The sequence below is a fragment of the Canis aureus genome, chromosome 6, assembly GCF_053574225.1.
Source record: "Canis aureus isolate CA01 chromosome 6, VMU_Caureus_v.1.0, whole genome shotgun sequence".
In the NCBI taxonomy this organism is placed as follows: domain Eukaryota; kingdom Metazoa; phylum Chordata; class Mammalia; order Carnivora; family Canidae; genus Canis; species Canis aureus.
In genome coordinates, this window is record NC_135616.1 from 69,011,435 (window position 1) to 69,026,919 (window position 15,485).

General features: G+C 42.7%; 1 protein-coding gene across 2 annotated transcripts in view; it reads right to left on the minus strand.

Moving 5' to 3' along the window:
• Positions 1 to 5,210: 5,210 nt before the first annotated feature.
• The window catches only part of LOC144316320 (uncharacterized), a 52,848-nt gene continuing 42,573 nt past the window's right edge, over positions 5,211 to 15,485 (minus strand). Inside the window, exons 4-5 of one of the 2 annotated variants that reach the window (XM_077902133.1) lie at positions 9,852 to 10,132; positions 5,211 to 7,264 (exon numbers count right to left, since the gene is read on the minus strand). In XM_077902133.1, the coding sequence (XP_077758259.1) occupies positions 7,260 to 7,264; positions 9,852 to 10,132 (286 nt within the window). In that variant the 3' untranslated portion in view covers positions 5,211 to 7,259. Of the gene's footprint in view, positions 7,277 to 9,851; positions 10,133 to 15,485 lie in introns of both variants that reach the window. The other variant, XM_077902132.1, reaches the window with a different exon arrangement.

Here is a 15,485-nt window from a genome sequence, read left to right on the forward strand (position 1 = left end):
CTTCCTCCCTCCTATAGATGACTGAACCATGCCCATCGGTTCCTCAGAGATCATGCCGATGCTAATGTTGATGACAATGAGGGTGATGACGATGGTGACAATTGTGGTGATACTAGTTGTGGTGGCGGTGATGATGATGATGACGGTGGTCGGTGGTAGCCCCTGCTGTGTAGTGAGTCTTATCACATGCCAAATGATCTTCTAAGCCTTTGACTTGAATTAATTCACAATATCCTCATGGAACCTGGGACCAGGGATCTCTTCCCCAATCCCTGTCTATTGTGCACTCTGAAACAAAGGACACTATGGCAAACTGCATCTTCAAAAAGTAGCCTCAACAATACCTTCCATCCTACATCCCCCTTGTACTATGTGTTTCTGGCACTTTTCCCATCAATAAGTGGGATCTGTGTGGAAACACATTGAATCTGGCTGGGTATCATGGTAACTATGGCAGAAGTGACACTATGTGACTTCCAAGGCTGGGTCATAAAATGCACAAGAGCTCCTGCCTTTTTAAAAGTCTTTTAAATCAGACTTTTGTTTTTTATCTTGAAGCAATATCTCCTAAGGCAATTAGCAAAACAGGTTTGTAGGGAATGATGTTTAATCATTTGAGGAGCCAGACTTTATCTTTGCAAGTATTCTATGTATGGATTGGAGTAATTATGAGATTTTATCACTTGTTCATTAAATCTTGTCTCCAGAACCCTCCTTGGTAATGTTTCCTTATTTTATATCGTCTAAGTAGTTGGAAATTAAGCAATTTCTTTAAAGAACTCTTCTATAGTTATAACAAAAAGAACCTTAAGCTAATTTTTCCACAAAAATCAGAAATTATGGGACACCTGGGTGGCTCAGCAGTTGAGCGGCTCCCTTCGACTCAGGGTGTGGTCCTGCAGTCCCGGGATCAAGTCCCACATCAGGTTCCCTGTGGGGAGTCTGCTTCCTCCCTCTGCCTGTGTCTCTGCCTCTCATGAATAAATAAATACAATCTTTTAAAAAGTCAGAAATTATAAGCTTTATCTCGCTATATATTTTGTTTCATTTTGGGTTGTCTTTAAAGAAGTAATCTTCCCTTAAGGGAACAAGGGTAGCAAAACCAAACCAATCAATGCCCACTGGCCAAGTTAGGCTAATGGTAAGGTATGGGGGATCAGAGCTAATTGGACATCAGTTTGTGCTTCTCTCTCAGTGACTCTGGGTGTTCACTCTGGGGACCCAGAAGCAACTTACAGTGTCAAGAATGTAGGTCAGCATTATTTTATGTAACTGTCCCCCTTTTTGTTTTCAGTTGGGAGGTCAGGGCAAGGGTAAATGTTCATAGGGGTTGTCCATCCAGATTGAGCCTGGGGCCTGTCCAAGGAGACAGAGTCCAGTTGATGTTGGATGTTCACTGCCTGGTGTCAGCAAGTGAGAGGAATAACAGTGAAATCTTTCACTCAGATGTTTTAGGCAGAAATGGCAGCCCAGTTATTTAGATCAACAGCTACACCTTCCTTTGTGAGGGAGTCCCTGGAACCAGACAGCTTGGGTTCACCACTTAACAATTGTGTGATCATGGGCAAGTGTGCCTCAGTTCCTCACATCTATGAAATGAGTCAAAGTAGTACTTACCACATGGGTTTCTTAGGAGGCGAAATGGGTAAAATATGCAAAGAATAAAGCAGTGTCTTGCACACAGCTGGTCCTTCCCACATGCTATTATTTCTCTATATCCTACATCACCAGCAGCCTCTTACTGAGAATTTGCTATGTGGCAGGCACTGTGTTACTTCATTCTATCCTTACAACTCTATGCGGTAGCTATTTTCATCCCCATTTCGTAGATGGGGAAAGAGGCACATGGAAGTTTCAAGTTTGCTCCAGGTCACACATTAATGGGTGAAAGAACTGGGACTCTGACTTGGTTTTGTCGGACACAAAAACTTGTGACAAAATTAAACAAGGCAAAAATAACTTTGTCATTAGCATACTTGATGTTGCCCGAGCAGACTATTGAGTTATTCTTAGACTGTAAACCCTGTAGTACTGTGAGTTTTTCGACACTGTCTAGCATGGCACTGTGGACACTCACTAGAGGCTTTCTGTTCCCCTGTAACTATTGTTGCTGATAACACTCCAAGCTGGAACCTTGGACGTGGCCTCTAGAGCTGTTGGCAGGGACCCTGTGTACAGCCACAGCCTGTGGGTTACAGGAACCTCGATGAAGGTTTTAGGGTGGTGTTTTGGGTTGAGGGAGTGTCAAAGAGTCCCCACATGAGTCTTTGATTCTCCCCAATTCCATCTATTTTCAAGAAAAGTCAGACCAAGTCACTTTGGTCAAGCTCTGCTAAAATCGAGCCGGGTTACCTTTCTATTATGCCTCCTCTCTCCTGTGCTTCTCTTTTTTTCCCTCTCAAACCACAAACAAGGGAAGATTGATAGTGGGGATGGAAAAACCCATGGCGTGGTCTCACAAATATAGGTCTAGGCTGGGGTGGGGGAGATCCTCCTTCCTCATCTGTTTGTTTAAAGATAAAGAGGCTCTTTCAGTCCACATGGGGTCCAGCAATTGAACCATAAACCATATTAATGGATGTCAGAAAGTACCTGCTCTGCTGAGCTGAGTGGGGAGGGACCGAACCCTGGGTTCTCATCAGTCTGGGCCAAGCTTCCCAGCCCCCTCAATGTAAAAGTATTATCTCTCAAGTGCGTATTGTAGTGTCTCATAACCTCTGTTTTCACATTAAAACACATTTTAAGCCTTTTGTGTTTCTAATACGCAGAGATCCTGGAATTTCAGATCTGCCAATAACTCTCCTTGTTCCAAAGAAAAAAAAGTCATTTTTTTTTCCTTACTGGAATTTTTTTCATTCCTTCCCACCCACCCCACCTCCATTTCTCATTTCCTCAGGAAACCATTTAGTTGGAGACACAGGGAAAGTTTTCCAACACACTTCCCACAGCCCCCACAGACTCGTGCACACCCGGAGAGCAATTTAGCACCAAGAACATATGTTGCAGTATACTCAACCTTGCCCAGAAAGATTTCTGTCTCCAGTTCTCTGGAGCGCTCCGAAGGCCCTGTGGTGAAGGCAGCCTTCGTCCCTGTGCACACCAGTCACCCTCCAGGAACCTGCGGAGGTAGTTTGTCCGCCCCCGGGTGTCTGTCCTTTGCTTGGGACTGTCAACCAATGAGGCAAATATAGAGTTGCTACGGCCCTTCCGTGGTGTCCCTGAACATGACCTTCCCGTGGGCTTTCTAGAAGAAAGGAAGGTGAGGGAGGGACTCCCTTTTGATCATAAGAAGAACTATGGGAGTATAGGTCATTTTTTAAAATTAAACAAATATTTGAAAACTTTACCATGTACTCACCAATGTTTCAGATGCTGGGGATAGAAATGGTGAGGGAGGCAGGCAGATGCTTGCTTTCAGATTTGACTTTCTAGTTTAAGGATTAGGAGTATTAAGTAGAGAAGGCGGAACAAGAGTAGATAGGCAAAATCTGGGAAAACTAATAAACAAAATGCATGTATTTAGTAATAAAAGCCATGAAGAGACTAAATGGCATTTGAGAAGTGACTAATCTCCTTTCCGCGTTCAACTTTAGGGAAGCCTTCCTCCCCAGTCTCAAATTTTGGAGTTCCCTGACATATAGCCAGGCTCTGAGAATCTTAGGGCTGGATGCCTTTGTCTGGTCCAGAGCAAAGATTCCACTTGCCCTCTGGAGATGGAGTTCAAAAAATTTTTGTGGGCAAAGGTCTGAGGTCCATTACGCTCCCACCAGCTCCTGGTCGCGCTTAGTTGAGTGGAGAGACAGAAGAGTAGAAGAATTCAGAATGCCTTGGAAACCACTTTGCACTCTGTGGCCCCCAACAAACGGAGAGCTTTTGAAAACACTCGAGCGGCAAAAAGAAAGTGAACAGAGTAAAAATAAAATTCCAGCTGCAACAAAAACATTACCTGTAACCCAAAGGGATTCCCCTTGTTGTTCACCTTCCATGATTCAGCAAATATGTCGAGACCAAGTCTAATCTTGTTCAAATCCAAGGAATCTTGGATGCTCCAGGGGAGCCGACTTTTCATTCTGGTTGCCAACACTCATCTTCTCAGTGCCATGGGCGATTGCTGCCTCTGGTCTTAGTCGGCCTTCTTGCTTTTCCATTGGATTAAAAAAAAAAAAAAAGTTCTTATTTCAAGAAGAGGCCCCCAGGAATTGGAAGCTGGGGAATTTATTATAACCTGAGGTAGAAGACCTTCTGAGACCGAGCTTACACTCTGCTTAGCAACCACCAGATGTCAGCAACTCATCTGATTTCAGTTGTTTTAGCAAAGGGGAAGACAACCCAGGACGTGGGGAATGACTGCCTTTGGCTGACATCAGCTTTTTTTTTTTTTTTTTTTTAAGTTTCAGGTGTGACTTTAGGAAGGTATTTACTCTAAGGAAAAGTGTTAATGGCTTGAGCAGGATCCAAGTCTGCAGATGAAAAAAACACCCGAACACGTTCATGTGATGGGAATTCTTGGGCTAATACTTTTCTTTTTTTTTTTTTTTTTTTTTTTTTTTGGGCTAATACTTTTCATTCGATTGTTCATGGTCAGCACCATTTACAGATAGCTAAGAAGTTTGTCAGGGAATTAAAGAAGATTCATTGGGAAGATATTTAAGGCCAAAGGCAACTAAAAGGCTTTTTGTTTTGTTTTGTTTTGTTCTGTTTTGTTTTAAGGAATACTGCTAGACTCTTAAGAAAATATCTGTAAGAAAGAAAAGTCTGAAAGTGCAATATAATTTAGAAGAGGGGGCATAAGTAAGGTATTCAAAAGGCAGGAGGAGAAGCTGCCTTCTTAGAAGGAGCTCCTGTGATGGTTGTTTTGCAAAACCAGTTAAATCAGCTATCAATATAATAAAATGTGAGACAGGGGCACCTGAGTGGCTCAGTGGTTGAGCATCTGCCTTTCGCTCAGGTTGCGATCCCAGGGTTTTGGGATCGAGTCCCACATTGGGCTCCCCACGGGGAACCTGCTTCTCCCTCTGCCTATGTCTCTGTGTCTTTCATGAATAAACAAAATCTTTCAAAAATATGTGAGACAAAATGCCTTTGTCGAATTAAAAGTCTAATATAGCTAAAATAGCCTCAAGTTTTATGGAGAATGCCTCCTCGTGAGTTCATGGGTTTCATAGCCCTATCATAATGTATTCTTCAGGAAGACAAGCCCAAGGCGCAAATGCAGTAATATGACATTTATTAGAAACTCTTGGACTCCCAAGCAGCTTAGTGACAGTGATTCCTCATACATTCTTTTCTTGATCTACCTCCAGTGTCTCTTCTCCCACTCCTCGCCTTTATTTTTATTCCTGCTGTTGATCCTATACCTTAAGGTTAAATGGGCATCATTCATGCCACTGTTGGAAAAAACCTATGTGGTTAGAAGTGTAAGGGGAAGGGGAAGATGTTCTCTGCAGCAGTATCTCAGTGTGAAGTTTCATTACCATAAAATTAAAATATGTGACCAAATTCCCAAGCCTGGCATGTAGGCTGGGGCCAGGGCTCAGTGTGGGCTTTGCAAACAGCTCCCTCTACTAGGCCTAACATGGGGCTTGGCATGGAGAGGGTGCTAAAACTGCCAATGGACCCAATAGAGCCAAACCTACGTCTCCAACCTACTTCCCATGTCCCACCTCTTATTGGCCTCATCCAGCACTTCAGTCCCCTGGGCATGCCTCGACTTTCCTTTCTTGAAGTCTGGCTTCCTGCCACCTCTCCACACTCTCTCCCCTGGAATTTCCTTCAATGTCATTTAAATTCGATTGATGTTTCTACCTCTGCCACCTTCCTAAAATCTTTACCTATCACTCCAGCCTGATGTTATTTCACACCCCTTCATGCCTAAGCACTCGTGGTAGCCTCTGGATAGTTCTCTTAATTAACAATCTCATATTCTATTAATAATGATCGAGCTATAATTATATAGCAACAATGTGATATGTCATATTGTGCTCTATATCAACATTATGTAAACTACTTCTTCCGCATTTTCTTCCAAATAGGTTGTAAATTTCTTGAAGTTTAAAAATAATGGTTAGCCACGTGTTTTACAACTTGTAGGATGCCAAGTAGATGTTCGTTCATTGAAAGTGAAAGCATTCTATTTGCTGAGCCCAGTTTGTGCACTAAATTTCAGAGTCCACATACCTTGGAAATAAATTTCTATGATAAGTGAGAAGTAGAGCCTGGAACCCTCTGTTCCTTCCTCATTCATTGTTCCCTTTAAGATACTTACAGGAAGAAAAGGCCCAGAGGAGTGTAGGTGGTTCAGACTCCACCCCCTTTCTCTGAGGCTTTGGTTCCTCTTGACAAAGAAGAAAGTCAAACCTCAGTTCCCTGAGGGTAATTTGATCTGCTAATTATATGCGAAGACTCAGATCCCTAAAAGAGGGCTTGACTTCGTTGTCACCTGGGAAATGTCAACAAATGACATTATCTCCCTTTGAGCAAGGGCTGTGGCTTCTGGCTGGGCAAGGAGGGTCAAGAGGGGAACCAGGTGAGTCAGGGGCCTCAGGGTCACCAGGGACTGGGCGAGGAGGGGCACTTAATGACTCTTGCCCTGTAACTTTGTTCTACTGGATGAAATTGTAAAAATTCATCAGGTTTCCTTTATGAAGAGAATCTTGAAAGGAAAATCAACTTTCTGCGTTCTGACCTGAAAGTAGAGGAAGAGCCATGCCAAAGCTGTGATGGGCGTGTGCGGCATCATAACATTGTCCTTGCAGGCTAGACTAAGGCCACAGCCAAAGCCAGTGGTGCGCAATGGGAGGCCATCTCTTCTCAACCGCTAGATTAGGCTGAGGTTGGATGGAGTGTGTGGTTAGTGAAGCTGATTGTGATAACCTACTACTTCAGTTAGCCAGTGTTCGCTGTGGGTTAAGTGCTTTACCTCCGACCCCTCATTCAATCCTTTGCACAACTTTTGAGAATATATCATCACTTCCATTTTATAGAAAAGGAAATCGAAGCTCAGAGAGGTAAGAAAATTCACCCTGAGTCACACAGCTAATCAAAAGCAGAGTTAGGTTTTAAACCCAGGTCTCAGGTGCTTTGGATTCCAGTCCTGATTTTCCCACTGTTGAGCTTCATGACTTAGGAAGAACAATCAATAACATTTCTTTGAGCTTCTGTGTCTTCTTTAAGTGAAGAGTCTGGGTTGGATGATCTGGAACCACTCTGTTCAATATGGTGGTCACTCGTCAGACGTGGCTATCGAGCACTTGATGTGGCTAGCCTGAATTGAGAACTGTTGTAAGAGTTTCATACATATCAGATTTCAAAGGCCAGAAAAAGAATATGTAATATTCTGAAAGTATTTTAAATACTGATTGCATTTTTAAATGATAATATTACATATATTTTATATATTACATGCATATGGTTAAATGAACTATTATTAAAATTAACTTCACCTGTTTTATTTTTAGTTTGTAAGAAGCGGGGCTAGTAGAACATTTAAAATGAAATGTGTGGCTCAATTTATTTTTTTCCCATTCAGTGTTTTCTAGACTTTTCTAATAAATTGTTGCTAGAGATCATGTGTCTCAAGAATTGACATTTCTGTGTGACTGTTTGGGTCTGGAGTTGGTGACAGGAGTAGGAACTGAAGCTGAGGGAGAAAGCAAGTGCTACCTGTGGAAATGGCGCAGGCTCTGACTTTGGGGACCCAAACTGGTCACTCAACTCAGTTACAAATGAACTTGGATTTGACAGGACGTTGACTGACCACTTGACAACATGTTGACTTGCACTTTTCTTTTCTTTCTTTTTTTGTATATTTTTTATTGGAGTTCGATTTGCCAACATATAGTAAAATACCCAGTGCTCATCCTGTCAAGTGCCCCCTCAGTGCCCGTCACCCAGGCACCCCAACCCCCTGCCCACCTCCTTTTCTACCCCCCTTGTTTGTTTCCCAGAGTTAGGAGTCTCTCATGTTCTGTCCCCTTCTCTTATTTTTCCCACTCATTTTTTCTCCTTTCCCCTTTTATCCCTTTCACTATTTTTTATATTCCCCGAATGAATGAGACCATATAATGTTTGTCCTTCTCTGATTGACTTACTTCACTCAGCATAATACCCTCCAGTTCCATCCACGTTGAAGCAAATGGTGGGTATCTGTCATTTCTAATGGCTGAGTAATATTCCATTGTATACATAGACCACATCTTCTTTATCCATTCATCTTTCGATGGACACCGAGGCTCCTTCCACAGTTTGTCTATTGTGGACATTGCTGCTATGAACATTGGGATGCAGGTGTCCTGCTGTTTCACTACATCTGTATCTTTGGGGTAAATCCCCAGCAGTGCAATTGCTGGGTCGTAGTGTAGCTCTATTTTTAACTCTTTGAGGAGCCTCCACACAGTTTTCCAGAGTGGCTGCACCAGTTCACATTCCCACCAACAGTGCAAGAGGGTTCCCCTGTCTCCGCATCCTCTCCAACATTTGTTGTTTCCTATCTTGTTAATTTTCCCCATTCTCATTAGTGTGAGGTGGTATCTCATTGTAGTTTTGATTTGTATTTCCCTGATGGCAAGTGATGCGGAGCATTTTCTCATGTGCTTGTTGGCCATGTGTATGTCTTCTTTGGTGAGGTTTCTGTTCATGTCTTTTGCCCATTTCATGATTGGATTGTTTGTTTCTGACTTGGACTTTTCAGCAAGCACAACCACCATCACATGTGCAGGTGCCAGGTGAAATCCTTTACATACACATAATTCCTTACTCTGTGTATCATTTCATTTAATCCTTGCAATAACCCTACTGAAGCAAGAAATCTGCTATTATGCAGATTTCACACAATCTGTGTGAAAACTGAGGCACAAGACAGGTTAAGTAACTAGCCCAAGGTCATAGAGCTAGTTAGTGATAAGCGTGTCTGATTCAAAAGCTTATGTGTGTCATCATTAGGCTACTACCTAAGCCAAGTAGCCTCAGTTTCTCTAGTTGTAACCACGTGACAAGCGGTAAAAAGCATTTGCTTTATGGGAAGGATATTGGTATCATAGGAACCTTCCAGGAGATCCTTGATTCTGCTCAAGTATTATCTATATATCTGAGGGCTTGTCCATCATTAGCTACTTCCCAGGCAGAAGTGCTCCACTAGGCTTTGCTCTCTCCACCTCAGCAGTTTGGAGAGACTGTGCTTTCTAGGTTCTTCAGTTGAAGACGGACAGCAGTAGGCAGACAGAAATAATTATTTATCATGCAGAAAACTCAGCCAAGGAATTAGATAAAACTGAGAGGTTTGTTTCCATTATCCAACAATTTCCCAAACATTTGGGTTTGGCAATGCAGGGGTTGGACTTTTAAATTTCCTCCTAGGTATGGGATGCTGTGTGTGTGTGTGTGTGTGTGTGTGTGTGTGTGTGTGTGTGTGAGTCAGGGCCTAATCAGAAGAGGGAATGTGCACAGTAATTTGAATACAACAATGTTAATATAAAGAACTATTGATTATAACAGGTGATTAGAATAATGAGGGATTAGCTAGGAAGAAGTAAAGAGAACTCTAAAAATATAGGAATTGCAGTTGAAAGAAGCAACTATGATACTCAGGGCTGAGATAGAAGCCCCAGGAAGACCTCTCTGCCTCTTGCCCACTCCCCCTCCAACCCATTTCCCAGGCTGGGATTCAACCATTGTTGGAGAAAGCCATGGCCCCACATGGCTATGGTCCCCCTGGATAGAAAATGAGTAGCCATTGTCAATGGAATTTGCTGGAAATTTGCCCCCTAGAACTCATCATCAATGAGCTGTCTAAGGTGCAGAAAAAAGTTGTTCAGGAGGTAGTATCTCTCCGAAGGCATTTATGATAAAATTACCTGAGGTGCTGGGGGAAGCTGCCAAATGTGGGGTACTGCTGGCTGCCGTGCGCAGAAGGAACTGGATACTTGAGAAGCCACCCGTGCTTCCAGAGCTGGCGGCTGGAGAAGTTGCCTGTACTACTGAAGAAGCTGCCCACTCTGCAGAAACTGGGCAGGCCATGTGTGCTGTGGGGGTCTGGTGCTTGTGAAGGTGCTGCACTGCAGGAGGAGTGGGAGGCTGAAGAATCTCCTCATGTGCAGGGGTGGAACAATGGAGACATCGCCTGTGATGTGGGATCCTGCCGAACAAGAACACCAAATTAGGATGGGTGTCCCCTTCCTTCTGCAATGTCTCTCCATGCTTTCTACTGACAAAGCTTAGCATCATGCTAGCCATCAAAGGAAAACTATTTAAAGGGTCCATAACCACTTTTTCAGAGCAGGCAGGGAAGGGTGAATTTGGAGCTGAGAGACAACAAATCAATTACTGGCACACTCGAGAAGAGAAGAATGGTTTGCAAACTTCAGCGTCCTTGTGAAAACTTCAGAGTCCTACGACCCCACATTCTGATCCAGGGGATCTAAGATTGGCTCTGGAATTTGCAGCTTGCACAGGTGCTCCATGTCACTTTGATGGGTGATTTGCTACCATCAATATTCACTTGGATTATTGCAATAATCTCTTAACTGATGTCCCTCAAGGCTCCTTATTCCTGTGTCATATATTTTGCACAAAGCACCCAAGTGATCCCATTACAATATAAGTTCAAATATGTCACTCAGCCATTCAGAATCCTTCAGTGGGTCCCCATCTCATGAGAGCAAAAACTCAAGTCCCCACAGGGACTTGCATGATTTGGGTCCCCACCACCTCTCCCCTACTACTTTCTCTCTCTCTCTCTCTCTGTTCACCCTTGGTGGACCACACTGACTTTCTCGTTGTACCTTGAACATTGCAGGCACACTGCAGTCTCAGGACTTAGACTATCACAATTCCTTCTTCCTCATGGGCTCCCCTTCCAGATTTCTGTAGATCGCAACCCCTCACTTCCTTTTAGTCTTTGCTCAAATGACACTTTTTCAATAAACTTCCCTGACCACCCTCTTTAAATTAAAACTCTTTTTTCTACCTCTTCACCCGGGTTACTCCTGCTTAACCTGCCCTGATTATTTTCCTCCCTAGAACTTACCATCATTTAACTAATTATCTGTTCTACTTATTTATATTGTTTGTTTTCAGTCTTGTCCCACTGTGATGTAAATCCTAAAAGAAAAAGAATTTATATCTGTTCTGTTCACTGCTGTACTCCTTGGGGCCTTGAGTGGTGCTTTGGACAATAGGTGCTCAGTGAATATTTCTCTGAATGAATAAATGCAGCCTACTTCGAGATACTTCTCTGTGGAGTACATAGATGGTGAAGTTGTCATACTAATGGAGACCCATGCTCTGTAACAGTTCTCAAACACATCAAAACTTCATGTCCATGAACACTAGCATGAACTTTTCAAGGAGCTACTACCAGAGTCTTCTAGAGCAGTATGCATGTAAGGGGATAAAGAGAACACTCCCGAATCTATTCAGGGGGTTGCAAAAGCAGCCCAGTACAGTGAAAAAGCAGGTGCAGTTTTAGAGAAAGGACATTGAAATTACTCGAAATGACTATTTTTGCGAAAGGCAGTATTCTTAGTCACGTTGCCTCTGGAAAGTTTCTAGAGGCTTTTGGATTTAGAAGACTAGGCTCCAGATACAAATAAAGCAGTTCTGGCTATCTTTTTCCCAGAGCCAACTTTTCTTGCTTTAGGAGGAAGGAAGCAGGCCTCTGTTGCTACTTCCTTCAGGCTCTGGAACTTGTCCTCCATCACTATCTGGATCAGATCTCTCCCGCCTGCTCTTCACACTGAAGGACTGTGTGAATTCCAAGTGCGTCCTTGTGAGTGAGTCATATCCCTATTTCACGTGACTTGGACCTTATTTAGCCAAGGACATCTAAGAGTTTCTGGATGAATTATTTAAGGAGAGGACAAAGGAAGACTGGGAGGTAGATCCTGAGATTCAAGTTGGACTCTGCAGAATGAACTAGAGGCAACACAATAGGATTGGTGCATCATATATACATGCTATTATAGGGTAAACAGTTCATAAATCTTTAAAAAATGGAATTGGACAGGGGTGCCTGGGTGGCTCAGTTGTTTAAGCATCTAACTCTTGGCTTCAGCTCCAGTCATGATCTTGGAGTGGTGAGATGGAGCCTTGAGTCTGGCTCTGCACTGAGTGTGGAGCCCGCTGAAGATTCTCTTTCCCACTCCCGCTGCTCCTCCCTCCACTTAAAAACAAAAAACAAACAAACAAAAAAAAACAACAAAAAAAGAATTGGCCAGAAAAGGCCAAATCCTTTTTTTGTCAGAAGACAGAGGGGAAAAAATGGAACAATTAGAGTTGATTTTCAATTATTGGGATTGTTAGGTCTATTTATGGAGTACAGGCAAGGCAATTTAATCCAATTTAATCCTCCATCTGTATGACTACATCACCTGATTTTAATACTTGCTAGAAAGCGTCAGCCATATACATATTATAGTATTCTGTTGTTGAGATGAATCCTGTCCTCAGTATAGGCATGGTCATCTCAAAATATCCTGCTTTGTAAGCTCATAAAATGTAGAAAATGTATTCCTTCTTCCAAAAGTCATCAACTCATCAAAGCTTCGAAGATGCATTGGGTCATGAGGAGTTCCAAAGGGAACTCCCCACTAAGCATCATTAACTTCTAAAAAGACTAACTCTTGATCATGATTTTATTATTAATATGTCTATTACATAGTAAGCCAGGTTAGACTAGCAAGTTGAAAGAGGCTAACTGACCCTCAGGTGTCCCTAAGGACCATGAAGGAAGACAAGAATAACAAAAGGGAGGTTCATTGCCTCCCTTGACCCCATGCCCTTCTGCAAAGATTTCCTGGTTTGTCTTACTTGTTTGTATTGATAATATATATGCTCTCCAGGTTGTCAGATCCAATGGCCAAGTCTCCATGTCATGCTCCATCAGCAGCATTTGACAGGGTGCAACTTGAAAAGCTGTCTTTGTCAGACCTGAATAGCCCTCTCTTCTGGTTATTCATTTACTGGTTATTCACTAACTGTTCCCTCCCCTCTTTTTTGCTGTTTTCTTGTCACTTCTGTAAAATCTACCAGTTGGAAAGGTCCAAGGATTTAGTAGAGATATCTCATCTATGTTGTTAACTAATCACTGCCAAGATAACCTCACTCCAAGTCATGGTTTTAAATATCATCTATTTTCCAAGAGCTTCCAACTTCATATCTCAAGCCTGGACTGTTCCCTGAAGTCAGGTAATAGGCAACTTTTTACTTGACACTTCTACTTTCGTGTCCGATAGGTACCTCAAATTTAACATACCCTCAAAGCTCCCAATTTCTCTACTCCCTCAAAAAAAAAATCTCCTTGTAGTTTTTCCATCTTAGTTAATGGTAATCTTATCTTTCTAGTTGCTTAGGGCTGAAAAACTTGGATCTCTCTTCAACACTTTCTCTCATAACCCACACCTCAACCATTAGTAAGTGCTGTTGGTTCTACCTGCAAAATAGATCTAGAATCTTACTCTCTCTCCTATCTTGATCCTAGCCAGCATCATCTCCTCTTTTGGTTACTGGATAGCTATCAAGAGGTCAGTCTGCTTCAACACTTGCCCCCAAAATATATTCTCAAGAGAGTAGCTAGAGTGATCCTTTAAAGGGGTAAGTCACATCTCCTCTGCTAAAAACCTTCCATGGTTTTCCATCTCACTCAGGGGAAAAGCCAGAGCTTTGCAGTGGCTCTAAAGGCCTGATGATCTGTCCTCACACCACATTCCTGTCTAACTTAACCTCCTACCACTGTCACTGGCTTCACTCTGGCCACACTGATCCCTTGACTTTCCTCAGGGGCGCCAGCTATGCTCCTGTCTCAGAGCTTCTGCTTTTGCTGCACATTCAGTTCTGGAAACTCTTTTCCCAGATAACTTAATGACTCCATTCCTCTCTTCTTTCAAGGTCCATGCTCAAATGTCACCTTCCCTGGGAGGTCTTCCCTGGCCAGCCTTAAAAAAAAAAAAAAAAAAAAAAAAAAGCAATCTGTCCTGGCCAGGTTTTTCTAGGTAGGGTGTGAATAACTGCAAATAATGATGCAACCCACCATGTGATTCTTACTTCTACTCTCCTTCCCATTCTTTTGTACCCCCTCACCCCACTCAATTTTCTCTTCTTAGTGGTTTGTTGCACTTATTATCTGACATAATATATTTTTGCTTGTCTATTTATTGTCTGCCTCCCAAAACTGAAACATAAGCTCCATAAGAGCAGAGGAACTTTGTTGATTGTGCTCACTGCTAAATTCCAGTTACCTTGAATATCACCTGTCACAAAGTAAGTATCCAATAAATACCTGTTGACTGGATGAATACATAAGCAAGAAGCGGTTCTTGGTAGATTAGGACATGCATAATGAATGGCACTGCTGCAGACTGTGTATTTGTGTCCCTCCAAAATTCATGTGTTGAAAACCAACCATGTGATGGACGTGGAGCCTTTGGGAGATGATTAGATCATGAGGACAGAGCTCTTATGATGGGATTAGTCCATTATAAGGGACCCCAGGGCACTCCCTCATGCCATCTGGCCATGTGAGGACACAGGGAGAAGGTGACCATCCATGAACCAGGAAGCCAGACCTCACCAGGTACTGAATCTATGGATGTCCCAATCTAGGGCTTCCCAGTCTCCAGAACTCTAAGAAATAAGTCCTGTTATTTTTAATCCACCTTATCTATGGCATTCTGTTACAGTGGTCTGAATAGATGGAGGCAGGAACTGTGAACCTAGGAGGGTTAGATGGAGCTGGATGCCTTTAAGAGAACAAGTTGATGAGGGCAGTGAGAGCATCTTTCTCCTTGGAGAACTTTCAGCTGGAGGCAGGAGTCTGAGTGCTTCCTGTCCAGAGCCCATTTGAACCTGTGTTCAACTGGTTTGGTCACTTCCTAGCGGTTTGTCTTGGGACAAGACATTTAACTTTGCTAAGTCTCAGTTTTCTCAACCATAATGTGGGGATAATAGTGGAATCTACTTCAGGATAATTATGAAGAAAAATATGTTTAAAATGTCCAGCTTGCCGCCTGGATATAGTAAGTGCTCGACAGATGTTATAGTTATTATTTTCATCATACAAAATACAATTTTGGGAGCATGCACCCCTAAAACATCAACAATGGCTAGCCTGAGGTTTGAGGTTGTGGGTAATTTTAATTTTCTTCTTTTGGCTTCTCTTTTCCCTTTTTTTTCTACAGTGAAGAAGTATTATTTACTACAGGGAAACAAATGAGCATTATTGCCTTTTAAAAAAGAATTGACCAAGACAGCCTGTTTTGCTAGGACTAGGTCAAGTGGACCAATTTGAATGAGTCTGATGGTCTTCCCAGGTTCTTATCAGCCTTTGTATTCTGCTGTTTCTAAAGCGAAGACTAGCACAGGTAAGAGCCCGAGTTCTCAGGGCAAGTGGGAGGAGGCAAGAGGAAGAAATGACAGGAAAGGCAATGAGCTTTAAAGACTAAGAGGTGCAGTGCCGAAGTGAGGAACTTCTGGATCTGGCTTTCTCTTTCACA